Source organism: Rhinolophus sinicus, linkage group LG07 (genome assembly GCF_036562045.2).
Source record: "Rhinolophus sinicus isolate RSC01 linkage group LG07, ASM3656204v1, whole genome shotgun sequence".
In the NCBI taxonomy this organism is placed as follows: domain Eukaryota; kingdom Metazoa; phylum Chordata; class Mammalia; order Chiroptera; family Rhinolophidae; genus Rhinolophus; species Rhinolophus sinicus.
Genome location: NC_133757.1, coordinates 80,304,947 through 80,320,213, shown reverse-complemented (window position 1 = coordinate 80,320,213; position 15,267 = coordinate 80,304,947). Strand labels below are relative to the sequence as shown.

The following is a 15,267-nucleotide window of genomic DNA, read 5'->3' as shown; positions in this document are numbered from 1 at the left end:
GTACCTACCTAGGTGTGGGGAGAAGTAGGAAATAATACAGGAGCAGGACTCAGAGCACCTGTGTGCAAAGTGAATGAGCATGTGTTTACCCTGGGGGTGAAAGGGAGCCGTGGGAGGTGTTTGAGCAAGATCACCATTGGACAGGTCTCTGTCAGAAAGACTTCTGGGGGTCCTAGCCTGGAGTCCAGGGTCCAGAGAGGAGAGGAACGACTAGACATACACTTTCCTCTACAATGTTTCCTCTTCTAGAAAGCCTGCCGTGACTTCCAGCAGCCTTTTCTTTGAGCCTCCCTTCTTTCCTGGCACACTTCCTACTTCTTGATAATTGCATGGCATGCCTCCGCTTCCCTTTTCCACCCCACCCCAAGCTCCTTGGGGTGTGGCCATGAGCCATCTCTCTCCCCAGCATTGCCCAGCATGGGTTGGGTACAGAAAGGTGGCAGAAGAGGTGTGTGTTGAATGGGAGAGTGAGTGGACAGATGATTGTGTGTGTGATTGGCCAATTCCTGGGGAGTGTGTGTGTAGGCAGCTGAGTCACATTTCAGGTACAAGTGACATCACTTGAATTTCAGGTATTTCCTTCCTGGGCACCTGCCCCACTCTGTCCCAAATTTGTTTAGCATGTAGAAAGGAAATCTACTCACTTATTCATTCACTCATGTATCCATCCATCCATCCATCCATCCATCCATCCATCCATCCATCCACTCATTCATTCCTTAGTTCATTCATTCATATAATAAAAATGTAATTAGCACCAATATATCAGTGTTTGACACGGTCCCTCCCCTCAAGGGTCTCGTAACTAGATGGATACAATCCAGAGTGGTTGGTGGGGGTGGGTATGGCATACAAGCAGAGACTAGAAGGATGAGAAAAGAGTATTTTAGGTAGAGAGGGCACCTAGTGGAACGACTCAGAGCAGAGAGAGAACACAGCTTTTCCAAGGAGCTGAGAAAAGTTGTGTGACATTAGAATATTGAGTGTGTGTGTGTGTGTTTGATTGGGGGATAGAGATGTTTTGAGAAAGGTCTGGACTGGACTTTCAGGACTTTGAAAGTGGGCTGAGCAGCTGGTACAGGAAAGGATATGGTCAGATCTAAAATCAGATAAGATCCCTGTGGGGCCAGGGTGCAGGCTAGACTGGAGAGGGCAAGGCTGTTGGCTGGGAGCACAGGAAGCATAATTCAGATGGCCTGAGTTGGCAGAAAAGATGGGATGGATTAAGATGAAGAAGGCCATTCTGGATGAAAAGGGCAGTCTAGGCAAAGGTTTAGAAGTGAGGGACAGCATGTGGGGTTATTTGGTGTATGATGAAGGATGAGGTGGGAGAGGCACACAGAGACCAGACGGGACAGGGATTTCAGAGCTAACCTGAACTTGAACTTTTTTCACCAGGGCGATAGGGAACCCTGGGAGGTGTTTGAACAGGGGAGCCTCATGTTCAGATTAGCATGTTATAAGGCTATTTCTGGGGCAGGTTTTAGGATGGACTAGAGGCGAGGTGGGAGGTCAGAGCTCAGAGAGGAGCTCCAAGGCGGTCATAAGCAGAGGTCAAGGGTGAGAACTCCATTTTGAGTCATCATAATTCCATCTCTCTCCACAGCTGCCATTGCCCCCAAGGATGACCTTTTCTATGGCTTTCTGAAACCTTGGCTGGGTGAGTGCAGGGCTGGAGTTTCAGAGAAGAGGGGGCAGGGCATGGGTTTCTTGGAGTGTTTCAGAGTAATGGGAGAGGCTCCTAACCCTAGTTTTTTGGACCCAGGAGATGGGCTGCTGCTCAGCAAAGGTGACAAGTGGAGCCGGCACCGCCGCCTGCTGACACCTGCCTTTCACTTTGACATCCTGAAGCCCTATATGAAGATATTCAACCAGTGCACCAACATCATGCATGTGAGTCCCAAAATTTCATGGGAAGAAAGTGTCCTGGGAGTAAGAGTGGTTCAGGCTCCAACTCATGGGAGAGCCACGTGATGCTACGAAGCCTCACTTCCTTTGTTTATACATTGGCTTGTAGTGAGCATGCAGCTAGGTCACTGTCAGCCAGGCTTTAAGTCTGCGGTCTCTGTGCCCATGTGCTCTCTCTCTCTTCCAGGCTAAATGGCGGCGCCTGGTGGAGGGCTCAATGGTCTCCCTTGACATGTTTGAGCATGTCAGCCTCATGACCCTGGACAGTCTTCAGAAATGTGTCTTCAGCTACAATAGCAACTGCCAGGAGTGAGTGTGGCCTCCCTGGGGAAGATAAAACCAGGTGCTTCAGAGGCAAGGTGGTAGGAGGAGAAAGGTGATGCTAGGCACCTTTGGGTTGCTGACGCTCTGCCACTGACAGGCTGTGTGGTTCTGGGAAACTTACATCACCTCTCTGAGCCTTTTATCTTGTTTAAAAAACATGGAATCCCAATTCCTTCCCCATAGTCATGGTGTTAGAATTAAATGAGATAATGTGAGTCAATGGCTTTGCACATAGTAGGTGCTCAGTAAATTCTAGTTTCTCTCATTCCTCCATGAAGACTATGTGGTCTTTGGAAAGTATCCCCCCCACTTTCTGAACCTCCATTTTCTTGTTTGATGACAATCCCTGACTCTTGGAGAGATGCTTTAAGGATAAAGTGATGTATCACTGCCCTGACACGTAGTAGATGTTCAGTGAGTATTTGTTGAATGAATAAAATAACCATTGCCCTGGTTCACTCCCTCATTCATTCATCAAATATTCCCTGTGTACCTACTATGTGACGGGCACTATGCTAGCTACTGGGAATATGGTGGGGCAACAGGTGAAATCCCAGTTCTTTGAGCTTATAGTCTCAGTGGGGATATAAAGAATAAGGAACATAATGAATGTCAAGTTTTTAGTACATAGTACGTTCTCAATAACAAGCTGCTGACTTTGTTACTCTGGGCCTTGTAGGGGTATGTTTCAGTTAGGTAAGGTGGAGATGGCCTTAGTAATTAATTAATCCAAGAAATATTTACTGAGTGCCTACTATGTGCTGGTCCTGGACTAGGCACTGTGAATACAGTGGTGAATAAAAACAGTTCTGGAACTTACATGTTGGTGGGAAGAAAGGCAGTAACCATGAACAAATAAGTAAACAAAAAAATAACAGACTGATAAATGTGTGAAAACAAGCACACGTCAGGACCACGGACAGATCCTTGCAATCCTGCCCTAGTGATTTTTAGTAGTTGTTTTAATTACAGCTTTACTGAGATGTAATTCACATATCATACAATTCATCCATTGAAAATCTACAATCCAATGGTTTCTAGTATAGTCATAGAGTTGGCTGACCACCACATACAATTTTAGAATATTTTCACGAGAAAGAAACCCTGTACATTTTAGCACTTATTCCCTATTACCCACTTCTCCTCCAGGTCTAGGCAATCACTAATCTTCCTTCCATGTCTATAGATCTGTCTCTTATGGAAATTTCATAGATGGAATTATGCAGACTTTTGTTTCTGGTTTCTTTTACTCAGCATAATGTTTACAAATTCATCCGTGATGTAGCATGTATCAATAATTCATTTTTTAAATTGCTGAGTAATATTCCATTTGTCATATAATACCACATTTTTGTTATCCAGTCATCTGTTGATGGACATTGGGTTGTTTCCACTTTTGGCTATTATGAATAATGCTACTATAAACATTAATCTACAAGTTTTTGTGTGTATATATATTTTTAATTTTCTTGGGTATATACCTAGGAGTGGAATTACTTGGTTATATAATTCTATGTTTAACCTTCTGAGGAACTGCCAGATTTTTCCCATAGTGGTTGCCCCATTTTATGTTCACACCAGCAGTATGTGAGGTCTCTGATTTCTCCACACCCTCACCAACACTTGTGATTATCTATCCTTTTAATTAGAGTCATCCCAGCCAGGGTGAACTGGTATCTGACTGTGATTTTGATTGGCATTTTCCTAATGGCTAATGATGTTGAGCATCTTTTCATGTGCTTATTGGCCATTTGTATATCTTTTTGGAGAAATGTCTATTTATATCCTTTCCCCATTTTTAAATTGGGTTGTCTTTTTATCATTGAGTTTTAAGAGTTCTTTATATAGTTTAGATACAAGTTCCCCATCAGATATATGATTTGCAAATATTTTCTCCCACTCTATGTGTTGTAGCCATTTAGTTTTAGTGATGTTACATCTATTTGGAAGTTCTCATCCCTCTGTGGGCCTGTTTGAAAATGTACACAGATTTTGGTTTTCTTCAGGTATGGTGAGGCCAACAGATCAGGAGATGATTGCCAGTGAAAAGACAGTTTGTTACTTACGGTTGTCAAGAGGAGGGAGCAGCCACACCACACTGAGCCACCAGGAAGGCACCAGGAGAAAGCATAGCAAAAGCCTTTTGGGGGGGATTTCTGCAGGAAGAAATGGGAAAGGCAGGGCATGCAGGCTTAGGGTTGCCTAGTTTGGATACTTTCAGTAGGCTCTGGGTCATCAGAGTGCCCCTAGTTGTCCAGTACCTGGCCCTGGGGTGATTAAGGCAGGGGAATAGTGGCTCAGCCAGATAAAGTTTGGAGTAGGGGATCTAGACTGGTTGGTTTGCAAAAGAAAGGCAAGAATAGGCTACTCCTGGGAGAAGCAGTGTCTCTCTAGTCAGTGAGGCCCCAGGTGGCAGAGCATCAAGAATAGAAAGAAAGAAAGAAAGAAAGAAAGAAAGAAAGAAAGAAAGAAAGAAAGAAAGAAAGAAAGAAAGAAAGAAAGAAAGAAAGAAAATATTGTTAATTCAGGGTCTCTTTTTGTTGCCTACTCACTGGGAGAGGACGCTTGTCTTAGGGGATGGGCCTATGCTCATGGCCCTTCTTCTCCTTGTAGGAAGATGAGTGATTACATCTCAGCCATCATTGAGCTGAGTGCGCTGGTGGTTCGACGCCAGTATCGCCTGCACCACTACCTCGACTTCATCTACTACCTCACAGCAGATGGGCGGCGTTTCCGGCAGGCCTGTGACACCGTGCACTCCTTCACCACGGAAGTCATCCAGGAGAGGCGGCGGGTGCTACACCAGCAGGGGGCTGAGGCCTGGATGAAGTCCAAGCAGGGCAAGACCTTGGACTTCATTGATGTATTGCTCCTGGCCAGGGTGAGGCTGGGCCCTGGAGGGTGGGGCCCTGCCAAGCATGGCCTCCTCAGGAGTTTCACCAACTGCCTAAAGTAATAAATGTCCAAACTAATATAGACCTAGGATACAGGCAGATGTAAACACGTAAGACTTGCTGTATTCGCTTGCTAGGGCTGCTGTAACAAAGTGCCCCACACTAGTTGGCTTACACAACAGAAATTTATCTTCTCAGTTCTGGTGATTAGAAGTCTGAGATCAAGGTGTCAGCAGGGTTGGTTTCTTCTGAAGGCTCTCTCCTTGGCTTATAGATGGCTGTCTTCCCTTGTATCTTTACATGGTTTTCCTTCTGTGCATGTCTATGTTGTAATCTCCTCTTACAGTAAGGACTCCAGTAATATTGGATTAAGGTCCACTTAATGACCCTTTTGTAACTTAATTACCAATGCAAAAGTCCTATCTCTAAATACACTCATTCTGAGGTCCTGGGGGTTACAACTTCAACATATGAGTTCAGGAAGTAGGGTTGGGGAAGAGACACAATTCAGCCCACAATGCTTACAAAGATTAAATACATGACCTTGAAGATATGTGACTCTTGCAGAAAAAGGTGGTCACCTATTTGTGGTACTTCTGTAGAATTTTTGAGCAGCATCTGGGTTCTGGATTCAGACAGTCCTGGATTCCAGTTCTGACTCTGCACCTTCATGGATGCTTGACCTTAGTCATCTGACGCTTCCCTCTGAGGCTCATTTTCCTCATTTACGACATGATGATCATATGACCTGATCACAAGATTGTTGTCAGGCATCAGGCAGCATGCTTGGTGCTAGGAGCTACTCAAGAAACATAAACTCCCTTTTTCCCCTCTTACCATCCTTCCCTGTTACCATCTTTCTTAGACAAGTTGCATACAACCATGTGCCTGAAATCCTTTCCCCTACAGCTTAGCTTGAGAGAGAGAGGGGGGAATCTTTGACTTTGGAGGATCCCTAAGCATGCAGAGGGTGGGATGAAGTGGGCTGAGCATTGTCTACTGCCTATTCCAGGATGAAGATGGGAAGGAACTGACAGATGAGGACATCCGAGCTGAGGCGGACACCTTCATGTTTGAGGGTGAATATGTGGCGCGAGGCTGGGGAAGGATGGAGATGTGCTCACTGTCTGAAGATAGCATCTCCACTATCTTCAGGAAGCCTCCATTTGAGGTCCTCATCTGTCTGCAGGTCATGATACAACGTCCAGTGGGCTCTCGTGGGTGCTGTTCAACTTGGCCAAATACCCGGAGTACCAGGAGAAGTGCCGGGAAGAGATCCTGGAAGTTATGAAAGGCCGCGAGCTGGAGGAGCTGGAGTGGTCAGTCTGGGGTCATGGGGATGGTGGGGGCCGGTTAAGTCTAGAGCCTTGGGTATGAATCTCGCTGCTCTACCACTTATTACTTTCTGACCTCAGATAAGTTACTTAAGTGTCTTGAATTTCAATTTCTTTAACTGTAAAATGGGACAATAATGTGTCTGCCTACCTCATAATGCAGTTCTTAGGAGTGTCTTAGTCAGCAATCATTGCAGTATGTTCCATAACAAACAGCCCCCAAACTCAAGGGTTTGCAGTAAGCATTTATTTTATTTCTTGCTCTTGTCTACATATTACTCTTGTTACTACTGGGCACTGCTGAGTTGAGTGGAGTTGCTTCCAAACTGAGGTTTGGGTTCTGCTCTGTTCCACATGTCTTCTCATTCTCCTTGAACCAGCAGCTACCCTGGGCATGGCCATCTCAAGGTAGACTCCAGAAGCACAAAGAACCACACAACTTAAAACCTCTGCTTGCATCGTAACATTCCATTAGCTAAAGCAGGTCACATGACCAAGCCCAGTGGGGTGGAATGTATACGCCACACATCTAAGTGGAAGGCACTGTAGAATCACAGGGCAGAGGGCATAGGTGTAAAATTCGAATAAAGAGGAAGTAAAGAATCAGGAATAATAATCTGATTGACTTCAGATGTGTGCCGTGTAGAGCATATTCTGGATGATGCAAAGAAAAGAGCATTAAGTAGCATTGAACATTGAGAAAGTATTTCAATGTCAACCTTTTGGATTATGAACTCAGGGAGAAACTCTCAGTTGGGTGCTATTGGATCTTCAGCACCTTGCTAATCTTCCTTTTTAACAAAGGGAGAAGATGCCCCAGGTTCTGAGAAGTGGGCAGGAGATAGTGTCCAGCCAAAACTTAATAAATCTCTGCTGGTTTCCCAGTGGCGCTTATGTTTGTGACACTTTTATTCCAGGCAGGCTGTTTGCCCTTTAAGGTAGCAACATAAACTTTCTTTTTCAAGAGAACCTGTTCTTGTAAAGAAAACGATCTAGATCATGAACCAAGAGTTATAATAATTAATTCAATTTTGGGCCCTAAAGTCCAAAGGAAAAAAGTATATATATAAGGAGAGGATTTATGGTATTTTTTTTAATGCAGAAATTGATCCATGCAAGCTGGTGAATTGCTGCTACCCGGGCCCTCCTAGTTGTCCTGGCACCTCCTCCAATGCCCCCTGATTTCTACATAATTCATCAGTTAAAGGGTTCATACCACCCATCTCTCCCCCCGCCCCAGAAGCCTGTTAGCACTGCTCTAATTGGGTGGGGGTCAGATGCTGAGGGTTACTTGCGTGTGCAGGACACAACTGCAAATGCCAGAAGCTGGGGGCAAGTCTGAGATCCTGGACTGATTTCCTGTGTGGTTGGTCCTGAGCATGTGTGTGCCTTGCTGTGGCCTGGCCCTGAATCATCCCCCTGTTCCATGCTCCCCAGGGAGGACCTGACCCAGCTGCCCTTCACCACTATGTGCATCAAGGAAAGCCTACGCCAGTTCCCACCTGTAACCCTGGTCTCCCGTCGCTGCACAGAGGACATTAAGCTCCCAGATGGGCGCATCATCCCCAAAGGTACCCTGTGTGCTCCCTGCTGCCTGGCTGCCCTGTTGCCCATGGGGGCCTGGTCATGGCTGCCCCAGGTATACCACCCCTTTGGATGGGGCAGCTCTCAGTGTGGCTGTTGCTTCTGGGGTGATGAGGGAGACCAAGCTAGTAGTGGGGGACAGACAGGTGGGTGAGTCTGGGTGAAAAGTGGGTGTGGCAGGGTGGGCCCTGTAAAGGTGCAGGTAGTGGAGGGTTGGTTTCCTTCAGTTGCCAGATGTATCCTGGAGACCCAATCCTGTCCTGGGTGATGCTGGGAATCTGGAGAGGCCTCACCCCTGGGGCCAGGCTGGGGAGATACAGCAGGCACAGCAGGCACAGGGATGGGCTAAAGGGAGAGACAAGAGCTGGAGAAGCCCCAAAGAAGGAGTAATGGCTCTGTCTGGGGCAGAAAGCAGGGAGGGCTGCTTGGAAGAGGGAACGTGGGACGTTCGAAGTGAAAGAGAGCAGTACCTCAGGGTGACGATAGTGAAAGGCCTTCAATGCCAGATTGAGGCACTTGAATTTGATCCTCAGGGCAGTAGAGAGCCAAGGGAGCCATGAGCTTGGGAGGAGCAATGTCAGATATGCAAGTGAGAAAGATCCCTGTGTAGCCAGCCGGGCAGCCAGAAAGGTAATGAGGAGCTCTTGGGGAGAGGTAGGCAGCAGAATTTTTTCAGGGAAGGATGGGTAAGAAAGGGTGACAGATGGCTCATGGAATGCCATGGCTCCAGGGGAAGCCAGGAGTGGGGAGGTCTGCAGAGGAGGCCCTGGCTCCCCTCTGCCCCAATGACCCCACCTCTCCCTACAGGAATCATCTGCCTGGTCAGCATCTACGGGACCCACCACAACCCCACAGTGTGGCCTGACTCCAAGGTGAGCTCCTCCTTTTCCTCGGCTTCTTCCTCAGAAGCAGCAGTCCTGGGGCATTGGGGCCTCTCCTCCCCTGCTTCCCAGGGAGCCAGACAGCAGGGCTAGAGGCAGGGCTTGAGCACTCTTCCCTCATTTATTCACTCACTCATGAATTCAGTAGATCCAGAAATATTTATTGAGCACCTATTGTGTGCTAGACCCTGTGCTGGCACCCAGGACAGAGGAAGATATTGTCTTCTTCGTCCCCATGGAGCTCACGGTGAAGTGAAAAGGAAGAAAAGCAAAAATAATTTGAATTGGGGTATTGATAAATAAAACTGGAGTGGGGGGGGAGAGGAGCACTTTAGCTCACATGGTGAGGAAGTCTTGCGGAGGCCTGAAAAGTGTGAAGAGCAGGGAGAAATGTGTTCCAGAGTTAACAGCAAGTCCAAAGGCCCTGGGGTGGAAATGAGCCTATGTGCCTGAACAGCGAAAGGAGGTGGTGTGGCTGGATTGTAGTGTGGTTCCCCCTCTCCAGCTGGGCTGCTCCCCAGAGGCTATGGGAGGGGGCCAAGCTGATATGGGTGGGTCAGTCCCAAGACTTATCCAACCTGCTCCTGCTTAGGTGTACAACCCCTATCGTTTTGACCTGGACAACCCACAGCAGCGCTCCCCGCTGGCCTTCGTGCCCTTCTCTGCAGGACCCAGGTAACTCTTTCATTTCCCCAGTCCAAGCCAAGCGTAGGAGGAATACCAAGGCCAGTGGAAGGTCAGGGATCTGTCTGTCAGGGGCAGAGACTACATCCCACCCAGGTGTCCATTCCAGCGACCTGGCACTCTCTTGTCTTCAATGCATCCGGTAGCCTTCAAATCAGATCTGCCATAGCATCTCTGGGTATTAAGCACACCTATTGTGTGCCAGGCCCTGAGATGCGGGAAGAGGAGGCTCAGAAAGGGAGATCATTTACCCCGTCTCAAGTACCCCGCTTACACAGTTGTCCTTCCCCCAGAAACTGCATCGGACAAAGCTTCGCCATGGCCGAGATGCGCGTGGTCGTGGCGCTGACGCTGCTGCGCTTCCGCCTGAGTGTGGACAGAACGCGCAAGGTGCGGCGGAAGCCCGAGCTCATCCTGCGCACGGAGAACGGCATCTGGCTGAACGTGGAGCCGCTGCCTCCGCGGGCCTGAGTGCAGGCGCGCCCCTGCGGAGCTGGGGGTCCAAGCCCCGCCCAGAGGCCGAGGCCCCGCCCCGAGAGACTAGGCCCCGCCCCCAAAGTACTGAGGACATGGGCTCCTCGAAGTTCAGGCTCCTCCACTGAGCAACTTGTAGGTGCAGGCCACGCCTCTCAAGGCCGGGCCCCGCCTCCTGAGGGTTTGATCCCGCCCCCTGAGTGTTCATTCCTGCCCTCTTCGTTGAGGGACCAGGCTAGACCACGCCCCTCTGGCTCAGACTCCGCCCCAAGCATTCCACGGATTCAGGTCTTCAGGCCCCACCCACCGAGTCTTCTCAGGACCTAAAACCAGACATCGAAGGCGTCCGGATTGAAGCTCCGCTCCCCGCGGATCCCGACTCGGTTCTAAACGGAGGATTTGGGAGCTGGAGTCCGAGGTCAGAGTCTTGAACCTGTACATCACCTTCCTGAGGCCTCCAGTTCAGATGGGCAAACTTCTCAGGCATCAGGATACACCCCAGGGCGGGGCTATTTGCTTTTGTTGTTGTTTTGTAAACTCAGACCACCCCTCGCAAGCCCCTTGCTTCCTCCCTTGCTCAAAGGCCCTTTGCTAAGTGTTCTGATTTTGGTAGAATAAAAGCAAGGGATACAGACATCTTCCACCATCCAACCCTCTAGCCGGACCAGATCCTGACACCTGGAGCCCAGCAAGGAAATGAAGGGCTCTGGACAGTTGGGAGGGAAGCTGTGGGCTAGGAGGCTGGAAAGCCATTGTCCTCAGACATAAACTCAGAGTTTTTGTGTATTCACTTATTTTATCAACAGACTACACATTGATTGTCTGCTGGCACTGGGTCAGGGAGCACAGCTAGCCTGATTCCTGCCTTTTGGGGAGCATATGTTGAACAAATAATTTTATGTAATAATGTTTACTGAAACCTGTGATAAGTGCTGCAAGGGAGAGGTCCTTGGTGCTGGGTGAGCATAAGAGTGGGTGTGGGTGGCTCAGGGAGACCTTCTCTGACACTGAGTGGGGAGTAGAGTTTGAGTGGTGATGAGGGAGAGATCATTCCAGGCAGAAGGAACAGCATCTGCCAATGTCCTGAGGTGAGGGGGAGCATGGTGTGCTTGAGGAATGCACAAGGGGCCAGGGTGGCTGGATCTGGGGAGTGGGGCAGAGTGGCGGAAGGGTAGGCATGGGCCAGCAGTGTGGGAACTGTGGGCCGCATCACAGTTCAGGCCTTATGCTGAGAGCAATAGGGAGCTATAGAGAGTATGAGAGCAGGGACAGCACTGGCCATGAGGTGGCAGGGAGGTGGCTTAGAGGGAGGACTGGGGGGCTGGGAACACGGGCCTTGTAGGAGCCACCGGCTCTTGCCGACGCTGCTTCTCCCACACCTTGGGCCCGATGGAGGGTCTCCCACTGCGCATCATTCCCCAAACATTGCACTAGCTTTCTTCTTCCCCGCCCCCACGCCTCGGTGCGACACTGTCATCGCCAGCAAAAATAACTTGGCCTCGGGAAGCGACATATATAGGTTCAAACCCCGGCTCTGCTCCTTCCTAGCGGTGACCTTGGCACGTGACTGCCCCTCTGCACCTCGGTTCTTCCCTGCCATGTGAATTTTACAGGATCATCATGCTTGTAATACACATTGGCTTTCCGCTAGGGTCTTGATGATGGATGAATGGGGAGGAGGGGAGGCGTGGGGTCCGTGGGGCCCAGGGCTCGACTGCACCTGCGTGTGGTTCGTAAGACAGAGCTGTCACTGGCGGCTGTGGGGCCTCCTTCCTCTTCTGAGCGTATCAGAGGCTCCCTCTGCTGGACAGTTCAGGGACAACAGGCTCTAAGGAGTCAGGTCTCCATTCAGAGTGTGTGTGTGTGTGTGTGTGTGTGTGTGTGTGTGTGTGTGTGTGTGTGTGTGTGTGTGTGTGTGTGTGTGTGTGTGTGTGTGTGTGTGTGTGTGTGTGTGTGTGTGTGTGTGTGTGTGTGTGTGTGTGTGTGTGTGTGTGTAGGAGAGGAGAGAACTCCATTCACTGAATGACTGTAACTGGCCACATCAGGCTGTGCTCTTGCTCAAGGCAGAAGCCACTGTCCAGACCTAAGCCTTGCAGCACGCAGGACATTCCAGAGAAATAATGTCCTTGCCAGCAGCCCTGACTAATGAGACTGAGTGCATGTTCTCTGCTCTCCCCCAGAGGTCCCCAGGGGGACTGAGCCCCAGGTGCCCACAGTGGGAACTTCCTTGCTAAAGCATTCTTTCCCTGTTGCCCTCTCTTCCCTATCTGACTTCCCCATGCCCAAATAACATTTTCTGGGATCATTTCCCAAAGAAAACAACTTGCAGTTAAATTCTTGTCTCAAAATAAAGTATTTGCTCTTGAATCCTTATATCAGAGTCTACTTTCAAGGAACACACACTAAGACACACAGTCTCGTTCCTCCAATCCCCACAGGCCTATTATTATGCCCCTTTTCCTGAAGAGGAATGTGAGGCTCAGAGAGGGCAAGTTACTTGCCCTAGGGCACACAGATGGAGAGTGGCAAAGCTGGGCTTTGACCCTGGGGCATCTGACCCCAAGCCCAGTGCTTTCTCCCTTTTGGGTGCCTCCTTGTTAAGGCCTGAGGGAATGAGCATCATTCACAGCCAGTAAGGTCCCTGAAGTATACACAACAGGGTCCTAACGCTCATGGCTGGTCCTGTGTCTTCATTCTGTCATGAAATAAGAGATATAATGGCAAACACATGCTTGGTGTCCACTGTGAGAATGTCAGAATGTTGTCAGCACTTTATGCATTTATCTCCTCTCTCCAAATATTCTTTGGGCTTGATGTAAAAAAAACGAAAGTTACAAATGTGGAAACTTAGAAGGGAAATCCTTCCACTTCTGCTCCCTAGCCCCACCCCCAGTCCAGCAGTTTGGTTTGATTTTATTTCAGTTTTTAAAAATTGCATATATGAACATTTTTCAATGTATATACAAATGTTTATGCATACATACCCATTTTTTTGAGGGCTCCAAACACTTTGGGAAATATAACCTGTTCCAGTTAGCAAACTGCCAGGAAGTTTAGTAGCCTCAATTGACAAACTTTAGTTTCCTCATGAATTTACAATTTGGCGGGGCTCAGCTGCGACAGCTTTCTCCACTCTACATGACATCAGCTGGGGTAGCTCATCTGCAGCTGGAAGATCCACTTCCAAAATAATTCACTCTCATGGCTGGCGATTTAGTGCTGGGTACTGGCTGAGGTCCTCAGTTCCTATCAACCTAGGGACGCAGCGTGGCATTGCCTGGGCTTCCTCTTCACATGGCAGCTGTGTCCAGGAGGGCGTATTCCAAGGGTCCTGGAAGGAAGCTGCGAGCCTTTTATGATATAGACTTGAAGTTCCCAAAGTCACTGAGGACAGCTCAGATTGAAGGAGAGAGGCATTAGATTCACCTCTGTATCAGTCAGGGTTCTCCAGAGAAACAGACTAATAGCATCTGTCTATCTGTCTGCCTACCTATTAGGTTGGTGCAAAAGTAATTGCAGTTTTTGCAATTATTTTTAACCTTTAAACCGCAATTACTTTTGCACCAACCTAATACATATCTATCATCTGTCTATTTATTCGTTCACTCATTATTTATCTATCTGTCATCTACCTACATCTATCTATATCTATCATCTACCTATATCTATCTATCTATGTCTAGTTACACCCATCTATATATACATATATATTTTTCTTAAGGTTTATGTATGATATCTTATATATAAATCTTAAAATATACAATTTATATTTTAAGATTTCTATGCTTATCTTAAGGTATATATTTTTCTTTAGTATATACATATATACATATACATATATGTGTATATATATATACACTAAAGGGGGCTGGCAGTTGACACTGTCTATGGGGAGGAGAGGGGACAAACGACTTCTTTGTATGACACCACAGTTCCCAAAGTTCCCTTCTCCAAATCTCCCTTCTGTGGCTTGAGGTGGTGGGTCAGGTTAGTTTTTTTTTGGTTTGTTTTTTTAAGTGTATTTTTCCAGGACCCATCAGCTCCAAGTCAAGTAGTTGTTTCAATCTAGCTGTGGAGCTCACAGTGGCCCATGTAGGGATCGAACCGGCAACCTTGTTGTTAAGAGCACCGCGCTCTAACCAACTGAGCTAACCGGCCGTCCCCTGGTCAGGTTAGTTTTTTGTGAACAATCATCACCCAATAAACAGAGAGAGAGAGAGAGAGAGAGAGAGAGAGAGAGAGAGAGAGAGAGAGAGAAACAGTAGATGTATTAATGAGCTATCACCACATAACACAGAGCCCCCAAACTTAGTGGCTTGAAACAATGACCGTTTTATTTTCTCTTATGATTCTGCATGTCAACTGGGCTCAGCTGGATGGTTCTTCTGTACAACGTAATGCCACCCCACCCCGCCTGGGGCAGTCATGTAGAGGCTCACCTGGGCTGGACCACCCAAAGGCTGTCTCATATGGCTGGCAGTTGACACTGGCTATTGGCAGGGAACTCAGTTGGGGCTGTTGATCAGAATTTAAACAAGTGAGGACTTTCCAGGTGGCCTGGGCTTCCTCACAGCATGGTGACTGGGTTCCGAGGGGTGTAAGATGTCAGCCCTCCTCAAGGCCATCACTGGCATGGCACCACTTGAATGACATATGATTGGTTAAGCAGCCCCCGGCCAGTCCAGATTCAGGGAGAAGGGACGGAAACTCCTCTTATTGGGGACAATGGCAAAAATTCTGCAGTTATCACCTTGGTGAATCTGGGTTAGAGCCTGAGATTCTGCATTTCCAAGATACGGCACGTGATGTCCAGGTCTGAGGACCACATTTTGAGCATTCAATTCTTAGAGCTCATGGCTACAAAGTCCCTTTCTTCCCTAAATAGTTCATGAGCACCCACTATGTGCCAGGATTCCCTTTCTTCTGTGCTGTCATGTTGAATGCCTTTGCTGTGTGGCTGGTGTGAGTTACTGTACCTCTCTGGACTTTGTTTCTTGTTTTTTTTCCTCCTACTACTCCCCAGATCTATGTAGCCAGCCCTGTTGCCTCTCACCTTCCCTGGCCCTGCCCCTGGCTTTTCTCTGGGTGGACCTGTCAGCAGGTGGATCCAACCCAGCATAGGAGGAGGAGGCTCTAGGGAAGTGCACCCCAAATTGCCAAGGACACCAGGAACAGCCACCTGAA

At 48.2% G+C, this 15,267-nt stretch overlaps 1 protein-coding gene across 4 annotated transcripts in view; it reads left to right on the top strand.

Moving 5' to 3' along the window:
* The window catches only part of CYP4F22 (cytochrome P450 family 4 subfamily F member 22), a 57,399-nt gene extending 44,949 nt beyond the window's left edge, over positions 1-12,450 (top strand). For all 4 annotated transcript variants that reach the window (XM_074338003.1, XM_074338002.1, XM_074338004.1 and 1 more), the window contains exons 4-13: positions 1,607-1,660; positions 1,766-1,893; positions 2,096-2,217; positions 4,846-5,113; positions 6,139-6,205; positions 6,316-6,445; positions 7,898-8,031; positions 8,852-8,916; positions 9,518-9,600; positions 9,903-12,450. In XM_074338003.1, coding sequence (XP_074194104.1) covers positions 1,607-1,660; positions 1,766-1,893; positions 2,096-2,217; positions 4,846-5,113; positions 6,139-6,205; positions 6,316-6,445; positions 7,898-8,031; positions 8,852-8,916; positions 9,518-9,600; positions 9,903-10,080 — 1,229 coding nt within the window. In that variant the 3' untranslated portion in view covers positions 10,081-12,450. The remainder of the gene's footprint in view (positions 1-1,606; positions 1,661-1,765; positions 1,894-2,095; positions 2,218-4,845; positions 5,114-6,138; positions 6,206-6,315; positions 6,446-7,897; positions 8,032-8,851; positions 8,917-9,517; positions 9,601-9,902) is intronic.
* The last annotated feature ends 2,817 nt before the right edge of the window (positions 12,451-15,267 follow it).